The sequence below is a fragment of the Capricornis sumatraensis genome, chromosome 2 (assembly GCF_032405125.1).
Source record: "Capricornis sumatraensis isolate serow.1 chromosome 2, serow.2, whole genome shotgun sequence".
NCBI classification, from domain to species: Eukaryota; Metazoa; Chordata; class Mammalia; order Artiodactyla; family Bovidae; genus Capricornis; species Capricornis sumatraensis.
In genome coordinates this window covers 45,074,392-45,092,895 of record NC_091070.1, presented here as the reverse complement: position 1 = coordinate 45,092,895, position 18,504 = coordinate 45,074,392, and the positions used below count along the sequence as shown (strand labels likewise).

The 18,504-nt window shown below is 38.1% G+C and overlaps 1 protein-coding gene across 1 annotated transcript in view; it reads left to right on the top strand.

Annotated features, from left to right (window-relative positions):
* Window positions 1-6,473: 6,473 nt before the first annotated feature.
* ATOSA (atos homolog A) overlaps window positions 6,474-18,504 on the top strand; it is an 85,231-nt gene continuing 73,200 nt past the window's right edge. The window contains exon 1 of the mRNA XM_068964367.1: window positions 6,474-6,531. Coding sequence (XP_068820468.1) covers window positions 6,516-6,531 — 16 coding nt within the window. The 5' untranslated portion in view covers window positions 6,474-6,515. The remainder of the gene's footprint in view (window positions 6,532-18,504) is intronic.

Sequence of the window (18,504 nt, the reverse complement as noted above, 5' to 3'; positions counted from 1 at the left end):
TATATGTGAAGTGCTGAGCACAATTACTGTCACAAAAATGTGCAATTATTTTTAACTTTTGAAAAGATCTTAAGTCTTGATGGCTCAGAGACCTCTAGCAGTTCAGCAAACCTTAAGATTAAAGATTTCCATGGCTTCAAGTTTAGAGGCTTTCATATCTCTAAGAAGTACAGTCACTTCTGCAGGCAGGAACCAGAGTCATTTTTCACTTCCTTATACCTGTGGTTAAAGAAGGTGGAGAAACAGGAGTCTCAAAAAAGGACAAATCAGCCAGCTCATTTAAAAGAAGGTGGAGAGTTGTTTACATGAACCGATACCTTAGTAATGACTCTGTGATCCTTCTCCCTTAGGAAGAAATGAACTGTAATAAGTATGAGTGAACAATTGGAAACAATTTAGAAATGGAAAAAATAGCTTGCCTTTCCTCTTGTTGCTTCAAGAACTAAAAGTACACTATTTGATGGTTTTTTATACTTACCTTAGAAGATTTATCTATACAATTTAATTAATTATACTAGTCTTTATTTCTACAATATGGTGAAACAGATCTACCAATCACCATATTTAAAACAGTCTATTTTCATGTGATGATTCTCAGTCACTTATTCATGATCATAAAGTTGTTCTTTTATGACACTAAAGAGATTTTCTTCACATTTCCAACTTATTTACTGTAATTTTTACTTAATTAAAGATCCCCACGATTCCGGGACCATTCAGAACCTGAAAGGCTTAGAAAGCTTGTAGTATTCGCAGTGCAACTTACAGGCGAAGAAAAAAATTATGGCAAGATTCTTTGTTGGGGGCTTCCCTGGTGGCTCTGCGGTAAAGAATCCACCTGTCAACGCAAGAGATGTGGGTTCAATCTCAGGGTTGGTAAGATCCCCTGGAGAAGGAAATGGAAACCCACTCCAGTATTCTTGCCTGGGGAAATCCTAGGGGCAGAGGAGCCTGGCGGGCTACAGTCCACTGGGTCACAAAAGGTTCGGACATGACTTAGCAACTAAACAATAAACCCTTCGCTGGAGTTCTATATTAGTTTCTTGGGCCATAGTAAATAAATACAACAAGACCGAATGACTTAAAACAACAGAAATTTATTCTCTCAGAGTTCTGAAGATGAAAAGGACAAAAGCAAGATAACTTCAGGCATATGCTCCCTCTGAAATCTCGGAGAAGAATCCTTCCTTGCCTCTTTCTGGATTCTGGTGGCTTGCGGCAATCTTCTACATTCTTTGGCTTGCAGCTACCTCATTCCAATCTCTGTTGCCTGGCCACAGGGCCATCTTCCGTGAGTATCCTGTCTTCAAATAACTCTCACTTTATAAAGACACTTATAATTGGATTTAGAGCTCACCTTACTCCAGCATGACTTCATCTTAACTTGATTACATCTGCAAAGACCCTAATTCCAATTAAGGCCACATTCACAGGTATCAGGGATAGGATATCAACATATTATTTTGGAAGACACAACTCAACCCACAAGATCCTACTATTATAAGACAACACCAAAAGTACAATGGAAACATATCCTTCATGTATAAAGTTTGTGCCAGCCACTGATTTCCTAGCTCTCTAGCTTTATCCCTAGGGAATAAAATGCCAACTGGTATTACAAGTACAGTTTGTGGGCATGTACAAGAAAACTTTATCGGTGAATACAAAAGTTAACATGTATTGAGGTCCTGCTCTGGGCTAGGTCCTTTACTTGGTGTTAGAGATACAAGAAGAAAAAGGTACCAGTCCCTGCATTTGTGGAGTTCATTTGGTTAGCCTGGACTGGTTCCATGACCTTGGTAACAGTAACAGCCTTGCACTAATAAAGTGAGTAAACCAGTTATCTTCTATCACTTTAGTCAGTAAAAGACCTCCATTAAATACATAGTTTTGTTTACTGTGCCCATTTCAGCAAAACCTATCAAAGTTGAAGGGATTACCTGCTTGCTGAAGATAGGCTAGCTTTTTTGAAGTTAATTACTCAAGTCTTTGTGACCCCATGGACTGTAGCCATTCAGGCTCCTCCTTCCATGGGATTTTCCAGGCAAGAATACTGGAGTGGGTTGCCATTTCTTTGTCCAGGGGATCTTCCCAACCCAGGGATCGAAGCCGGGTCTTTACTGTCTGAGCCACCTCAGAGTCTTCCTGGAATGCAGGAGACCTGGGTTCAGTCCCTGGGTGGGGAAGATCCCCTGTAGAAAGAAATGGCAACCCACTCCAGTATTCTTGCCTGGAAAATCCCATGGACGGAGGAGCCTGGTCGCCTACAGTCCATGGGGTCGCAAAGAGTTGGACACAACTGAGTGACTTCACTTTTTTTTTTTTTTTCAACACTAAGCGGGTAAAAATGGAGAGTAAATCAGATAGAAAAGGAGGAAGGTTCCTGCCAGATGTTTTGACTTGCTTCACCCACCTTCACCCCTCAGCAGGCAGGAAACAGAGATGTTTGTTTTGCTTGGGTGCTCCAAGGCGCAAACACACTTTATCACCAACACTTAAGAGTTGCCATGATAGGTAGGTCATTATTTCCAACCATTCTGCAAATGTTTTCAACAATTACAGAATTGTTTTGGAATTAGAAAGAGCTTATTTACTGCCTGAGTCCAAATACCTCACTTTTATAGGTTAAGGGAGGCTGTAGAATGTGACCTGACCTAGACCATGCAACTGCAGTAGTCAATACTGTAAGCTCCATCAGAGTAATGACCCTGTTTTTGGTGACTTTAGTGCTTTCAGAGACTAGCATATGCCTAGCAGATAGTGAGTGTTCTATAAAGGAGAGTTGAATGAGTAAAAAAATAATTTGAAAAATAAATTAATGAGTCAAAAATATATCTCTTTAAAAATACTTTTTCCACTGCCATAATTAACTCCAATTTTTCAACAAGTTTAAGATTCTCAATCAAAAGTTTCAAGGTAAAAAGATTCAAGTTTAACAAATGTTCAGACATCATCATTTATCCATGTGCTGTAAAACTTAATTGTTTAAAAGATAATTCTTTTGTTTTCCAGATTATCCAATACTCTAAGCCTCCACTCTTTTTTTTCCTACTTTTCATACCTCTTGCAAATTTGGCAGAGGAAGAGGAGCTGAATCACAGATCTTGCTGCCTGTTCACCCAGTAAGCCTTTACAATAGCTGTTATCTAGTCCCAGCTGTTGTGCTAAATTTAGGATTTTGGATTATCTGTAACTGTCCTTTCTGTCTCCCATTACCAAGGTTAACTGAGAATTGATGTTAGAACAAATAAAACTTCAGTTCATACAATAAACTACATAATATAGTATTCAATAATATCTAAGTCAAATCCATTGGGAGTTAACATTTGTAGCTATTACATAGATTAACAAACTGTTGCCATTTGTCAGAAGTTTCATCTTCAAGATGCCAGAACATTTCTCATGAAAATACATGTTACCCTCCTGAATGCTCCATCCAGTTTTGACTAGTTACAATCTTAGAGTTAAGGTTTTTAAATGCAGTTGCATACATAATTCTACTGTACATATGAAAACATCCAGAAAATATTATTTTTTCATAATAAAAAATATATGCATTTGATTGATTTGAGGCAAAAAATGCAATCCCAATTGTCATTTACAAAAATTACAATTTTTTTAAATTGTTACTTCTGATGTAGAAGTAAACAATCCTCACTGTAAAACTTCGGTAACCTCAGGAGAGTACAAAGACTAAAGGAAATCACCTTTAGACCCATCCTAATTACTTTCTTGTGATTTTTTTAAAATGATAATTTAGTTTACTTCTGAATATTTTAAATATAATGAAAACAAATATAACAGTTTTGTTTTCAAAACTCTCTTGACTTATCAACTATTAAAAGATAGGGGTTTGTAAAAAAAAACAGTGGTTTATTGAATACTTAGAACGTTTACACCTTCAATATTAATTCCATTTAATTTTAGAGGACAGAAGTGCACAAAACAAAAAGCTATTGGAAACATCTTCAAAGTGGGAACCACATCAGATGGAACTGTGGCGCTAGACACTTAACCCCCAACATACATGATGGTGGTGGTGGTGTAGTCGCTAAATCGTGGGACTCTTGCTACCTCATGGACTATAGCCCGCCAGGCTCCTCTGTCCACAGGATTTCCCAGGCAAGAATACTGGAGTGGATTGCTATTTCCTTCTCATCCCGTTGTGATTCTTGTATGCAAAATTGTTTCTTTTTTTAAAAGAGTTTTTATACTGAAACCAAGAGGGCTGTAAATTTTGTACTTTGTCTCTATTTTAAGCTCACAACCTGGTATGTACTTTGTCTATAAACTGAGTAGCTAATAGCTTCAGTCCTTGCTAGGGTTGCTTTTTTTAATTACAGCAGATCCTTGTCATCTGTTTGTGTTGAAATGATGATACAACATCGCAACACGAAATGTCATCATGTCACATTGTTATAGCACAACAACAAAATTACAGCTCCCCAACAATAACACGGTGTCAAAAGTGTCCTCTTGCCATGAGTCAGTGTTTCAGAGATTATAAAAGTTATTTTTAGCACCGCAAGTGCCTCGGGAGCTTGGGTTCTGAATCCTACTAAAATCCCTAGTGATGTGGAAAAAAAAAATTTTTTTTTTTAGGGTGAGGAGGGCTTCTTGTTCTTAAACTCCCCAGTCCCTGAAGCGTATGGAGGCCCACGCTATTGTCCCGGCCACAATTAGATCCAGCTTCCACTGTGCACTGCAAGCCACTCGGGGATGGGTCACAACTCTGCGCCAGCATCCCGTGTGGAGGAGGAGGAGGAGGAGACTATAATTATCCTCCAAGTCTGGGGCAGGCCCTCGGATGACATCTCCTCGGTTACCCTGTGCTCTAATAGCGCAGCTCTGGTTCCTTGTCCCAGACGCGCTTCAGCCAGCTCGAAGGGCAGACAGGAAGCGAGCGCAGCCGATGCGCCTGGCGCCTCGCGGGCCTTCGGGGCTCCGCCAGCCCCTCGCAACCCGCTGTACCTGCAAGGAAACCCAGGCCCCCAGGCTAGCGCCCCTGGGCGCGCCGGGCGTTGTCATAACAACCGGGCACCAGCAGCTGAGGCCGCCGGGGAGGAAGTGACGAGCGGTGGGTTGGCTGTTGTTGGGACACGTGACCCGGGCAGTGTTTTGACAGGGCAAACAGCAGAGAAAGAACTGGGCGAGCGAGGGGGCCAGGGAGCTGGGGCGCCAGAGCTAGAGACAGCGGGCGGGCGAGGAGCTGGCAGAGGCGCGGGGCGAACGGGCTGGCCAGGTCGCCAGGCGGCCAAAGCCCGAGGGCCGCGGGGCTCGGGTGCGAGTCGGGCAGAACCAAGGGCTGAGCGTCGGGAGCGGAGCGAGGCGGCGGCCAAGGCGGGGGTGGATGGCCACAGGGGCGCCGGGGAGCCGCGTCGGGCTTGTCGTCTCGGGCCCCCATGGTCCCCTAGCGCAGCCTCGGGGGCCGCTGCGCGCCACGCTCCGCTTTTGCCGGCCCTGCGCCTCTCGGAGCCTCACGTCTGAGGTGGGAGTGTGATGTGAGCCGCTGGGCGAACGGCGGAGTCAAGTGCCTGGAGGAGGAGGTATTGGGACGGGAGGCGAGAGAGTTAGTCAGCAGAGGTCGGCCGAGGGAGCCATGAAAACAACTCTCCGGCTGGGAGAGGGGCCGGCGCGGCGCTCCGGACGGCGGGACTGAAGGAAATCCGGGGCCGCGGCGGGACGGAAGGGGCCCTCACCGGCAGGCTGCACCGAGGAGGGGCGATCGCCCGGCTGTAAACACCTTCCCGGGACGACTCTCAGGCCCGGCCTCTCAGGGCCAGGGGTGTTGCAGGGGCGACCCGGGGCAGCACAGTACAGTTCTTTTGGGACTGCGGGCTGGGCGCGAGGAGATGTCTCGCGTTTCTTTTTGACCCTCTTATTGTGTAAACTTGGCCGCGGTCGAGGCAGGAAGACTAGCCAGAGGGTAATTACACAGGTGAGGCCTTGCGGGGCGGGCAGAGCGTCGGCGAGGCGTTTGGGGTCTTGAAGAGTCTCCTGCGCTCAAGTCATCAGGTCCAAGCATTTCTATACGAGTCACTGCGGAGGTGCCACTGTTCCCAGAGGCGTTTTTTACAAAGGGGTTAGTTAGCTTGAGTTGCTTGATCCCCCCCGCCCCCTCGCCTGTACATTCAAGTTATAAATAGATCTTCTTTTTGGTTTGGAGACGCTATGTCAAAGAAGGACACTTTGGCCTGGAGAGCACAGGGGCGGGGAAGAAGGGTGCTTGGTCCGGAGTCGATTGGGCGGGGGTTGGGGGGGTGGGGGTCGGCGGTGTAGAGTTTTGCTTTTTTCAGACCTGCGGATGGTGCTGTCACCGCTCTTACTGCCAGGAAGAGGCCTGTTAGCAGTAGTTTTCTTGCAAGATCGAGTGTTAGGGCAGGACCAGATTAATTTTATTTTGACCTCTTTTAGCGTTTTGAAAACGAAGCAGTAGCTGCAAAATCAGCGGCGAGCCTGTTGAAGAGAACCCACACGTGTATTTCACAGCACCTTGGGTGGATATCGACGTGAAAATGAAGCCAGACCGAGGTACATAATTTAAGTAGGATTTTTTTTTTTTCTTGTGCCCCATTTTAGAAAGGTTAACCTAATTCTGCGGCAGGATCAACTGAATTACATATGATTATTTCTGTTACAGATTTCCAGCTGGTAAGGTAGAGAAGGGCACAGGGAAGTGTTAGGAACTCGATGGGAGAAAACATTCTTCAAAACTGTCTTCAGAATGTTAGTTTCAAGAGATACTAAAAGTGAAATTTTCAATAAAAGGATTTTTATCTGGTGTCACAAAATTTGATATCATTTGAGAGTTACACATTTTTAGGTAAAGTCAATCTAACTTAAGTTTTTAAAAAGTTTACAAGTTTCCTCAGTTTGAGAATTTGAACTTGATAAACAGAAAATTTAAGATAATTTGAGTTAACAGATATTATTTGTCATTGCTGATTTTTGTGCTTTAAGCAAACTCTCAAAGTTTGAACAAATCCCTGGAGTACTTTGCAGTATATCAGTATGTGGACAGGGCTACTGAAATCCCTATAATAAGTACTGCCATTTTCTTTCTAAACCTGTATTTTCAGGACTTCTGGGAATAATGTATACACTGTGTTTTTCAAGCACTTCAAAGGAATTGAAAAACCCATTTATCAGTCTGCTTTTGATTCATAGCAAGGACCAACTTTAGAAGATTTTAATATAGTGGTAGTTAGGAGTTTCAGTAATATGGGAATTTGGTTTTAAGGAATATTATAAGAAGAGGATTAATGTATTTGGTAGGGAGTTGAACTAGATGACAGAGTCCCTTCCAAATATGAGACTTTTGGATTGGAAATGTTAATTTATCCTTATGAATTAGATGCTCATTTTAAAAAAAGATATAGGAAATTCCCTGGTGATCCAGTGGGTAGGATTATGTGCTTGCACTATAGGAGGCACAGGTTTGATCCTTGGTAGGGAACTAAGATCCCAGGCAGCACAGTGTGGCAGTAAATAAGTAAATAAATAAGACAGAAAAAAAAAAGACATGATAATTTTTAAAAATAAAATTATTTCAAAAGATATGTGTTAAACTGGTTATTTTTTCCATATATTATTTTCAAAGCGGATTAGAAAGTCAAATTCTCTTTTCTACGCAAATATGTCTTTGGTGATATTGTCTTAAAATGCACTAGAAAGAAGTGAGGAAAGCCATACTTAATTTAGAGGTTTAAATTAGTTTTTAAGTGTTTGGTTGATTCTTAAAATCAGCTTTGTATGTTTTAAGTATTAGCAACTATATTGCTACTAATCAGGTTGCTTATGTAGATTGCCAAATTTAGACTTTTAGATTACATCCATGACTTTGGAAAGCTGGCACCAAAGTCAGTGATTGCATCTCAGAATAAACAAACAAATAAAATCAAAGTCATTGTTTAAAAGTTACTTTAAATACTTACACAAAATCTCTATTTTAGCCAAAACTAGTACTAAGCATGATAAAATGTTATCTATTAATGCAGATTACTAAAAAAAGTAAATACATTTATGCATCAAGATTCCTAAAGAAGTGACTTTTTTTCTCATTAAAATTGTAGCTTTCTCTAGCATTATGATGTAAAAATGAGGGAATCGAAAGTTTGGTACTGTGACTATATTTTATGAGTCTTTAGCCCATGGCTTTCTTTTGACCATGACCTAGAGTAAGTAGTATCTTTTACTTTGCAAATAGTACAGAAATACTGGAATAAATGTTTCAGAAAACATACTTACTATGTGCATTGTGGTCTTGTATTTTTCTCTTCTATTTCAATTTTTAAAAATTGCTTGCATAACCCATTGAATTGATTTCTTGATCTGTGGTTGGCAAGGGACAGTTATGGGAGAGCTAGACAACAATAATACTTCACTTTTTCTACATTGGTGTCTAAGAAACTAGTCTGTATGAGTTTGTTTTCTGGATGACTTAAACTTCACTCTTTAAATGCCAAAAATATTTTCTGTTGTACTCATAATATGTGGACAAAGATTTTTTTTCTTCTAGCTTAAACCCCTTCAGCCTGTTTACTTTAAGATCTGATTTTTGAATTCCCATGCTGTCAGTAGTCTTTGTTGTCAATATGCTTATTCTTGCTTTTAATATCTGTGGTTAAAAAACTAGATAACCATACTTCACTGAGTTCTCTAAAAAATGAGAGTGAATGGGGAACCTTCAGATATTCATTCAGAAACTGAGAATGTATATGAATTCTAATGTAGAAAGTCTGAGATATTTCCTAAGTGGGATACAGATGTGCATCAGAGTTTCTAAATAAGTACAAAAAGAGCCTCTTATCCTATACAGTTGCATGTGGTAGTTGGTTGGATAATCTAAAAAGTTAAAGTGAGGAATCAGAAAAAAATAATGCCTTAATTATTTTGCCTGTCTTTTGATGTAGGCTAAAGGCCCTTCTTTAGAAATGGGATTGGCAGGGAATGGAGCCTGTTTAATCAGAGTTAGATGTGATCTTTCTTATGTAACCACACCAAAAATGTAAACCTAAAGATTTCTACTTTTGATTTCTGTAAAGTGTAATAAGACTTTGTAAACAAATTGAAGGGTGGAATATTTTACATTTGAAAAATGTAAAATTCTTTTTTAATGTTTAGTGCAACTTCATAGATGTCTGTGTATACCAAGAATTATAAAGATATTTGTGTAGTCAACAGGAGTGTGTCTTGGGGGAAGAGGGAATATATATTCATCAAAATTATGTTCATCAAAATATTCTATTTCCAAAGCAGTCAACATAGTTTTCATAGAAATAACCTTTTGTTTGCACTCAAGTAAGTTCATTACTATAGAGTGGCATAAGCAAGTTTGGGAATAAACACCAGATATTAGCTATTAGTTAAGCACGCAACTCAACTAGCAGGAGTAGAAGTGCACAGGAAACTGGAAGTAATTTACTAGCTGCTAGTATCTGTCAGTTTACTTTATGGAGGAAATGGAAAGCACTGGACAATATGGCTAGTTGATTAAGTGAAAATTAAGAGACTTTCTAAATTAAGATGTTACTGTACAATGGCAATGTTTTACAGTATTCAATAGAATTTTATTATAGTCTGAGGTAAATCTTCTTTTCTCTTTTTTCTTTTTTTAAGATTTTTAAGCAGTTATATAACATTACTTGCACAATGCTGCCAGAGATGAGTCTTTGATGTTATCATTGGCACAGGTTTTCGAATCAGACTTCTATTTGTATCCTTGTTCCATTACTTGCTAGCTCTGTAATCTTCATTTATTTACTAAATTTCTGAGAGTTTCAGGTTCCTTCTCTGTAAAACAGGGATAATTCCAACTTCTCATAGTTGCTAGAAAGTAATATGACACTGGTTGGCACATAGTAGTTTTTAAATAAATGATAATTATGTTAAACAAGATATTACAGATGCTTATATGTTCAGTTATAAAATATGTTCAGAAAAGGTAAAGAACTAGTCAAATGTGCAATAACCTAGTAGTACCTTGTTTTGTTCCACATTCATAGCCTGAAACCTGCTAAGGCTTAAGCAGATTTAATAGGCTTTTAATGTATAGGTATCTGAGAATATATAAAAGCTACAAAAGAATGCTTGATATATGTGGAATTTATTTTTCTGTCTTTTGTTACTACAAGTATATATACGTTAATTTCTATGTGTAGAGGGTGGCATGGGCAGATCAAGCTTCCTAGGAATACGTGTTTAAGTGGTGTTAAATTCTGACTAGAGCTGGGCAATTGGTGAGGTTAAACAATGTTATTTCACCTTGTACTCAAGGATGTAAAGTTTGGATCTGATCCTAGTTAGATACTGAATACTCAGTGTTTCAAGAGATGTCTAAAGTATGGTTTTTGCACAGATGTAATTAAAGTACTTTACATTTTTAACATTTAATATTTATGTTATAAATCTGTGGTATTTATAATTTTGTATATTTTGAATGCATGTTTTTTTTTCTATAAAAATGTATTTCAAAATAATATAAGCTTATGTTTTGATTTCAAGGTCCCAAAGGTTTCAGAATTCCTAAGTTCATGGTATTGTGTAACAATTTAAGTAGAATCAAAATCTTTTTAATTTAAAAGATAAATGTCAATTTTGCTGTGCTTTATCCTTTGTTGGTCTTCTCTGGTGGCTCAGTGGTAAACAATTCACTTGCAAGGCAGGAGCTACCAGAGATGCTCAGGGTTTGATCCCTGGGTGGGGAAGATACCTTGGAGGAGGGAATGGCAACCCACTCCAGTATTCTTGCCTGGAGAATCCCCTGGACAGGGCCGCCTGGCAGGCTACAGTCCATAGGGTCGCAAAGAGTTGGACATGACTGAAGTGACTTAGTATGCATGCATGCTTGCTTTGGTTAAAGTTTCTTCATCAGACATTTCCAAGAAAGTTGTCTGAACTTATCAACTGAGCTTATCAAAGCTTATCAAAGCTCAGTTGTCTGAGCTTATCAAAGGTTAAGGCCTATAATATCTAGGAAATCATCAAAACATTAATAATTTAAACATACTGTGTTTCAACTCATGAGTCATTCATTTATGAGTATTAAGTGAAAACTATTAATGCAAAACCTGTTGCACAAATAAAATACCAAGCAATTGATTTTGTTTTTGAGGTTTAAACTGAGAGGAATGCTTAATTTTTTCCCCCCTCTGCTGTACATTGAATATTTTTGTGCCCATAAAATCCACAGATTAAAATCCTTAGCTCCAGGATGATGGTAGTAGGAGGTAAGGGCCTTTGGTAGATGATTAGGTCATGGGGGTGAAGACTTCATGAATGGCATTAGTGCCCTCATAAAAGACACCCAGGAAAGTACTCTCACCCCTTCCACCGTTTTAGGTTATAATGAAAAGGCAAATACCTAGTGAGAAAGCTGATCCTCACCACGTACCCATATCTGCTAGTGCCTTGATCTTGGACTTTCCAGCTTCTGTAACTGTGAGAAATAAGTTTCTGCTATTTATAAGTCACCTAGTTATGGTATTTTGTTATTTCAGACTAAATGGACTGAGACACCCCCTTTTTGATTATATTACAAATTTAGGCTTTAGCTTTAGTATTGCAGTGGCTTATGAACTTACCTATAGTATAATGCAAATCATTTTAATCTCAAACATTTCTTCCTGGGCAACTGAAATGGAGAAAGAAATGGTAAGGACTAGAGAAAAATAGCATGGGAGGTAGATGAGTTTCTAACTTGCTAATAGTTCATTGTTAGCCAATGTAAATCAAGCAACAGAGATGACAGAGGACGAGAAGTGTTGACTAGATTAAACAGAACAGCCTTTCGCTAAATTCCCTCATTGGAGGTAGTGGTGGTACTGTTACTAGTAACAGCTAACTCTTCTACATACTGTGTGCCAGGCACTGATCCAAGTAGTTTATATAACTCATTTAAACATCACAGTTGTTCAAGAAACTAGATGCTGTTGTTCATCTTCATTTCATAAATGAAATAGTCACAGTAACTTATCCAAGGTTACACAGCTAATAAGAGAGCTAGCCCAGATTCAAAGTAAGCTTGCACTGTTGTTCAGTCATTCAGTCGTGTCCGACTCTTCGACCCCATAAACAGCAGCATGCCAGGCTTCCCTGTCCTTCACTATATCCCTGAGTGCTCAAACTCAGGTCCATTGAATCTATGATACCATCCAACCATCTTATCCTCTGTCATCCCCTTCTCCTGCTTTCAATCTTTCCCAGCATCAGAGTCTTTTCCAAAGAGACAGCTCTTCGCATCAAGTGGCCAAAGTATTGAAGCTTCAGCATCAGTTCTTAAAATGAATATTCAGGGTTGATCTCCTTTAGGATTGATTGATTTGATCTCTTTGCAGTCCAAGGGACTCTCAAGAGTCTTCTCCAAGCACCACAGTCGAAACCATCAATTCTTCGGCACTCAGCCTCCTTTATGGTCCAACTCTCACATCTCTACATGACTACCGGGAAAACCATAGCTTTGACTAGATGGACCTATGTTGGCAAAGTAATGTCTCTGCTTTTTAATATGCTGTCTAGGTTGGTCATAGCTTTTCTTCCAAGGAGCAAGTGTCTTTTAATTTCAAGGCTGCAGTCACTGTCTCCAGTGATTTTGGAGCCCAAGAAAATAAAGTCTGTCTCTGTTTCCATCTTTTTCCCCATCTATTTGCCATGAAGTGACAGGAATAGATGCTATGATCTTCATTTTTTGAATGTTGAGTTTTAAACCAGCTTTTTCACTCTCCTCTTTCACCTTCATCAAGAGGCTCTTTAGTTCCTCTTTGGTTTCTGCCATTAGAGTGGTGTCATCTGCCTTTCTGAGGTTATTGGTATTGACAAAACATGGTCCACTGGAGAAGGAAATAGCAAAGCACTTCAGCATTTTGCCTTAAGAACCCCATGAACAGTATGAAAAGTCAAGCTTGGGTACATGCTGTAAACCCTCTGATTGGTAGGAATATGTTATATTAAAATGTTATAAGATGTTGAGGCCAAATTTGTTTAAAAACAGGCCCAAGGGAAATAAAAAGCAGACTTGCTAATTATTATGATCTTAGAAAACTATAAATCTTATTTGTGCCTTACCTTTTTCATCTTTGCAATGGAGAAAGTAATAGTACCTTGCCTTTAGAGTTATTTGAGTAAATAAGTTAGTGTATATAATGTGCTTAGAACTATGGCTGGGACATAGTAAATATTCATGTATGAACAGCTTTTCCTACAATTGGGCATATTCTAATTAAGTCACTTATTTAGGGAAGGCTGGGGAAAACAAAAGAAAGGGGCTAATTCAGCTGTACGTGTTTTATATACTCACTGTGATCTCAAGTCCGAAAATGACTACTGTTGACCTTTCATCCACTTATACTGATGGGTCTTGACACATCAGTATCTGTCAGATAATTGCTGGCTTGATACAACTTCTGAGACTCAATACTAAAGGGATTAACATAGAGGTTCCTTATGTTTTTGCCTGTCATCCTGTAAGAAAGATATGATTCAGTGGATAGAACACTGTCATTTCTTTGAAAGATGAGAAAAAAAGGTAATTGGAAGGCAGAATTGAGAAGCTAATGTGTATACAGGGAGAGTAACTCAAAAGCCGATTTCCTTTTCAAAAAGTGAAGAAACCTGTGGGGCCTGAACATTCTGCACTGTGAACAAGTATAGGAAAAAAATTAGTTGTTAAATAAGGAATATTTACATTCATTTATTCTTTTGTCCTTCTCAACTTTGCATCTAATTACAATAGTATTTTCTACTCAATTAAGGCTGAGGGTTTTAAAAACTGAGGGAATGTTTAACTTAGAAATTCCAACTGAATACTGACTTTTTTTTAAATGAGAAAGCAAAATCACAGTACCAGGAAACAGTATTTCTTTCTCAGTAGGTAAACCAAAGTCAGTTTTTCAATAGTTAATTCTGTCTTTCCTCAAATGGTTGAAAAACTCTGATATTGATTATGTCAGACTTTCTTATTAAACTGAAACAGAATCAACTGGCTAAAAATGCCAGTAGCTACTCAAAATATTAGACATTAATCCATGTGTAATGCCAAAAACAGACCCAGCAATAACCTGAGTTGAGATTTCACATATATTCCTTTTCATATAAAAGAAACTCATTCAGTAAAATTATAATAAGGCTTTTTGAATGTCTTACCTTTGTTCAACTTGCCCAGTCCCACTGGCCACCTTTTTGGTTTTCAGTGACCATTCACAGCCTTGTGTCCATTATTTCTTCTGCCTGAAAAACCTTCTCCCCAGTCATCACATGGGTAGCTCCTTGTCATTCTTCTGATCTTGGTTTAAATATCATTTTTCAGAGAGATATTCTCTGACTACACTGTCTAAAGTGCTCAGTTAAAAGTTAGCAGCTATTATTTATTAAATTAGGGTCCTTGTTCTGTGTCTCCACAGTTTCTTTCGTAGCATTTACTGTATTATGTGATTTTTTTTTCCTTTGTTTATTGTCTGTCTCCACAACTAGATTTTAAGTTCCATGAGGACAGGAACCTTGTCTCTTGTTCACAAATGGATTTCTATCACCTAGCTGATGGTCTTATACATGGTAGGTGTGTAGGAGGTGCTTAAAAAAAATGAATCACTAATTTACCTCAATATTTGTGAAGCAAATAGGAATAGAAGCAGATGACTAGAAATCATTGATTGTTTTACTGACACCAACTGAAATTCTCTCACTTTAGGGATTTGCTGCATTATTGACAGGCTATTATCACAACATTATACCTAATTAAAAAAAATAGATTTAAAATATATTTGCCCATAACTTAAAAGAAGATAATATTTTAAAATTGATTAAATCTCACTAAGTTGAAATAAAATTCTGTAAAATAACTAAGGTGTAGGCAAAAGCTGTTTGGTATAGGTGGTTCTAAGTTTATATACATTTACTTAACAAATAATCCACACAGAAGCATTTGCTGGTAGCTCTCCTCTCTCCAACCACCATACTGAATTTGTTCCTGTTGCTATTTCTTTGAAAGAGAGAGAGATTAAATTGATTGGATAACTTCAGATTTATGAGTACAAGTAGGATAAAGACTCAGGATTTAGAGTGTAGACTTGGGGCCTGTTCTGTCGCTTATAGGTTCTATGATTTGGATCAATTTCCAAACCTGTTTTCCCATCTGTAAAATGTACTAGGCTCAAAGTGTTGCGTCTGAGCTGCAGGTAAGATAATGTGTCACAGAACTTTATAATGTGTGAAATGCTATAAATATTGACTGGTTTGCTGTATAGACAGGATGATCTGTACTCATGAGCAAAGAGCTAGGTGCTCTCAGGTGTATCTTAGGGGAGGTCATTCTGTCTAAAAATACCCATTTATGCAGTACCTGGTTTTTACAGTTTTTAAAGTTTCCCCTTGTTATCTTGATTGAAATTACACCAACAGGAGAACCATTTAGATTAATAAGTGTATATTTAATTATATATTTTTGAAGAATATTGAAATGATGGCTACCTTCTGTTATAAAATTGGCTCAAATGTGTCCTTTATAGCAGCATAGAGTTAAGACCCTAAGGCTTGAGGATCAAACTTAGATATCAGCCAAATGATCTTGAGCACATTACATAACCTGTCAGAACTTCAGTTCTTTTTGTTCAAATACCATTAACTTTAAGGATTGTGGGAAAGGTGAACTGAGAACCCAAGGTTCAACAACTAGCATGTTCCTGGCATGATATAGGGATTGATTAGTGTTTCATTTCCAAGGATAAGCAACTTGAATCAGCTGCACTGAGGAAATGAATGTTTCAGTGCTGTGTTGTGAAAGCTAATCATAAAAGGCATAAGAGATCAACAGATCTTTATTGTCACTCTGAACCTTGCATTCTGGAATATACAACTAGAGGAATTCAAAACCAGTATGGAACTACACATCTTGTGCATGCAAGGGGAGAGGGAAAGTAGGTAAGTGGAGCACACCAACTATTTCTGGGTGATCATACACCATTGTGAGCATTTAGAGCAGCATTAAGGCAGAGAGATTGGGATGGAGGTGGACACTAGAAGGAGGTTGATGAAAGTTATTAGAATAGTCAGATGGTGCCCCAAATTCCTTTTTTCTTTATTTTAGAACATTAGCAAGGATTGATTCAGTGTTTGGAGCATGGCCCTTTTGTTTCTGTGAGTCAGAATCTAGACTTGTTCCTGATGCTGCAAGAAATGGCCTAATATTATAGGTTAAGAAGCTTTTGGTAGGCTAGCCTGGGAATCTAGTCATAACTTATTAATTGTAATTATTTATTATGTACTATTACTTATAAATAATATTTATTCAAAGTGTGACCATTATTTGGACTTTAAAACTTCTTTTCTTTGAGAGTACTACTCATTTATAGTTAGGAATTGACATTTTAAATTAGTATGAAGTTTCCATTTTTTGTTTTCCTACTTATTAAGCTTATACTGAATGGAATTAAAATTTTATAATAGCTGAAATCAGGCTATTTATAAAACTTTATCTTGACATTAGAGAATTCCTGTACATTTTAAAAACCAAATTAGCCATTTTCTTTTGTGAAGAAATATCATGGTTTTGTGAAAAGAAGTGATCCAGTGGGTCACTTCTACTTAAATTCATAATAGTAAGAGAATGTGTAACTTCAGCACTCAATATTGGCAATTTTGATCTGTTTTTTGGGGGGCCGCGCTAGCTTCCGGAATCTTATCTCTGGACTAAGGATCAAACCTTGGCCCTTGGCAGTGAAAATGTAAAGTTCTAACCACTAGACTGTCAGAGAATTCCCAAGATTTTGACCTTAAACATAGCTTGAGGTTAAAGCTCTATATCATATTTGGTATATGTCACAAAATTTTGACATACAAAAAAATTTTTGATGTACAAATTTTTGATATATGAAAAAATTAGCCATAGGATTTCTTTAAACTTCCATACATTGCATGCTGTATTTCACACCCACAAAAAAAGTTAGAATCATAATTTTCATAGATTATGAGCATCTTACCACTTTTGTTTTACCTCTCTTGAGTGGTAGGTCAGTAGATAGGTAGGTAGGTAGACAGACAGACGTAAGGGCTTTTTTATTTTTATTTTTTTATAAATTCAGAGTAAGTGGTGGACATCATGACACTTCAACCCCTGTGTACTTCAGTATGAAACTGGCTAGTAGCAGCATGTGACAGCCGATTGTATACATTTCTTCTCAACTCTGTCAAGTTGGTTGCCTGCTATCAGCAAAGGTACCAATATTTACACCATGGAAATTGGCAGTGCTACAGACCAGGACTTTTTTTTTTCCCCTTTGCAGAACCAGTTGTTAAACATTTATCATCATACTACTGTGTGTATCTCCTAAAAATAAGCATTCTTGGGAGGGGATATATGTATAATTATGGCTGATTCGAGTTGTTGTGTGTCAGAAACCAACACAACATTGTAAAGCAGTTTTCCTCCAATTAAAAAATTAAATTCTCCTATGTACCTGTAATACAGTCATCATATCCAAGAAATCTATTAGCACAATGCTAATATCTAATTTATTGTTTATATTCATATTTCTTTAGTAGTCCCAGTATTGTCTACAGTAATACTGCCTTTTAAGGAAGTAAGTTGCTTTCTGTTACAAAAAAGGAGTTAGACCCTGGTGTTGGACATTTAGAAAGCTTTTGGAGAATACCATAAGAATATATAAAGGTACAAGTGAGTAAAAGTACTGGTTTTTGGGAAAAAAAAATAGGTCATGTAAATAGGACAGTTAATTAGGATTTTAGGGTATTTTCCTTATTTTGTTTAACTTTTTTGAAAAAAAAATTACTTGGACTAAGTGGATTTAAGAGGAAAATGAGTATTGGTAAATTCTAGGACTTCCCAGTTGAAAAAGAATTATATTTTAAATTATTTTTGCATTGGAAAGAATTCCACTTTTAACCCTGAAGCCTCATGCTACCTCTCTGACCTCATTTCTTGGTACTCTTCTAAGGTTCCCTGTACTCTAGGCACATCGATTTTGCTGTTCTTCAGTCACTACAAACACATTGACATCATGGGGACTTGGCATTTGTTGTTCCCTTTTGGACTATAAGTCTCAAGATTGTCTTTTACATCATTTGACTTTCTACTCATTGTCACTTCCTCAAAGTGAGGAAGTTGTCATTTCCTAGACCATCTTATCAAAAGAGTACAGGTCTTTTCTTGTCTCTTGACTCTGCATTACTCTTCATTGTACTTGTTACTACTTGACTTGATGTTTTATGTTTATTTATTTGCTTTTTTTGTTTTTCTCTCAATAGGAATATAAACTCCACAAAGGCAGGGGCTTAGTGGTATTTGACCACTGCTGTGTTTGCCAGTGCATGGATTGATGTCTGGCGTTTAGAAGCTAGTCAGTAAATATTTATCATTGAATGAATGCCTGCATGCATTTTATTATCTTTGTGGTATAGCATAAAACTTATTACTGGAAAAATTTTTGTATTATTTTTCTATGATTTGTTAGTTTCATAACTGTAAGAATTAATTCTACAGTGTCCATTTTTGTT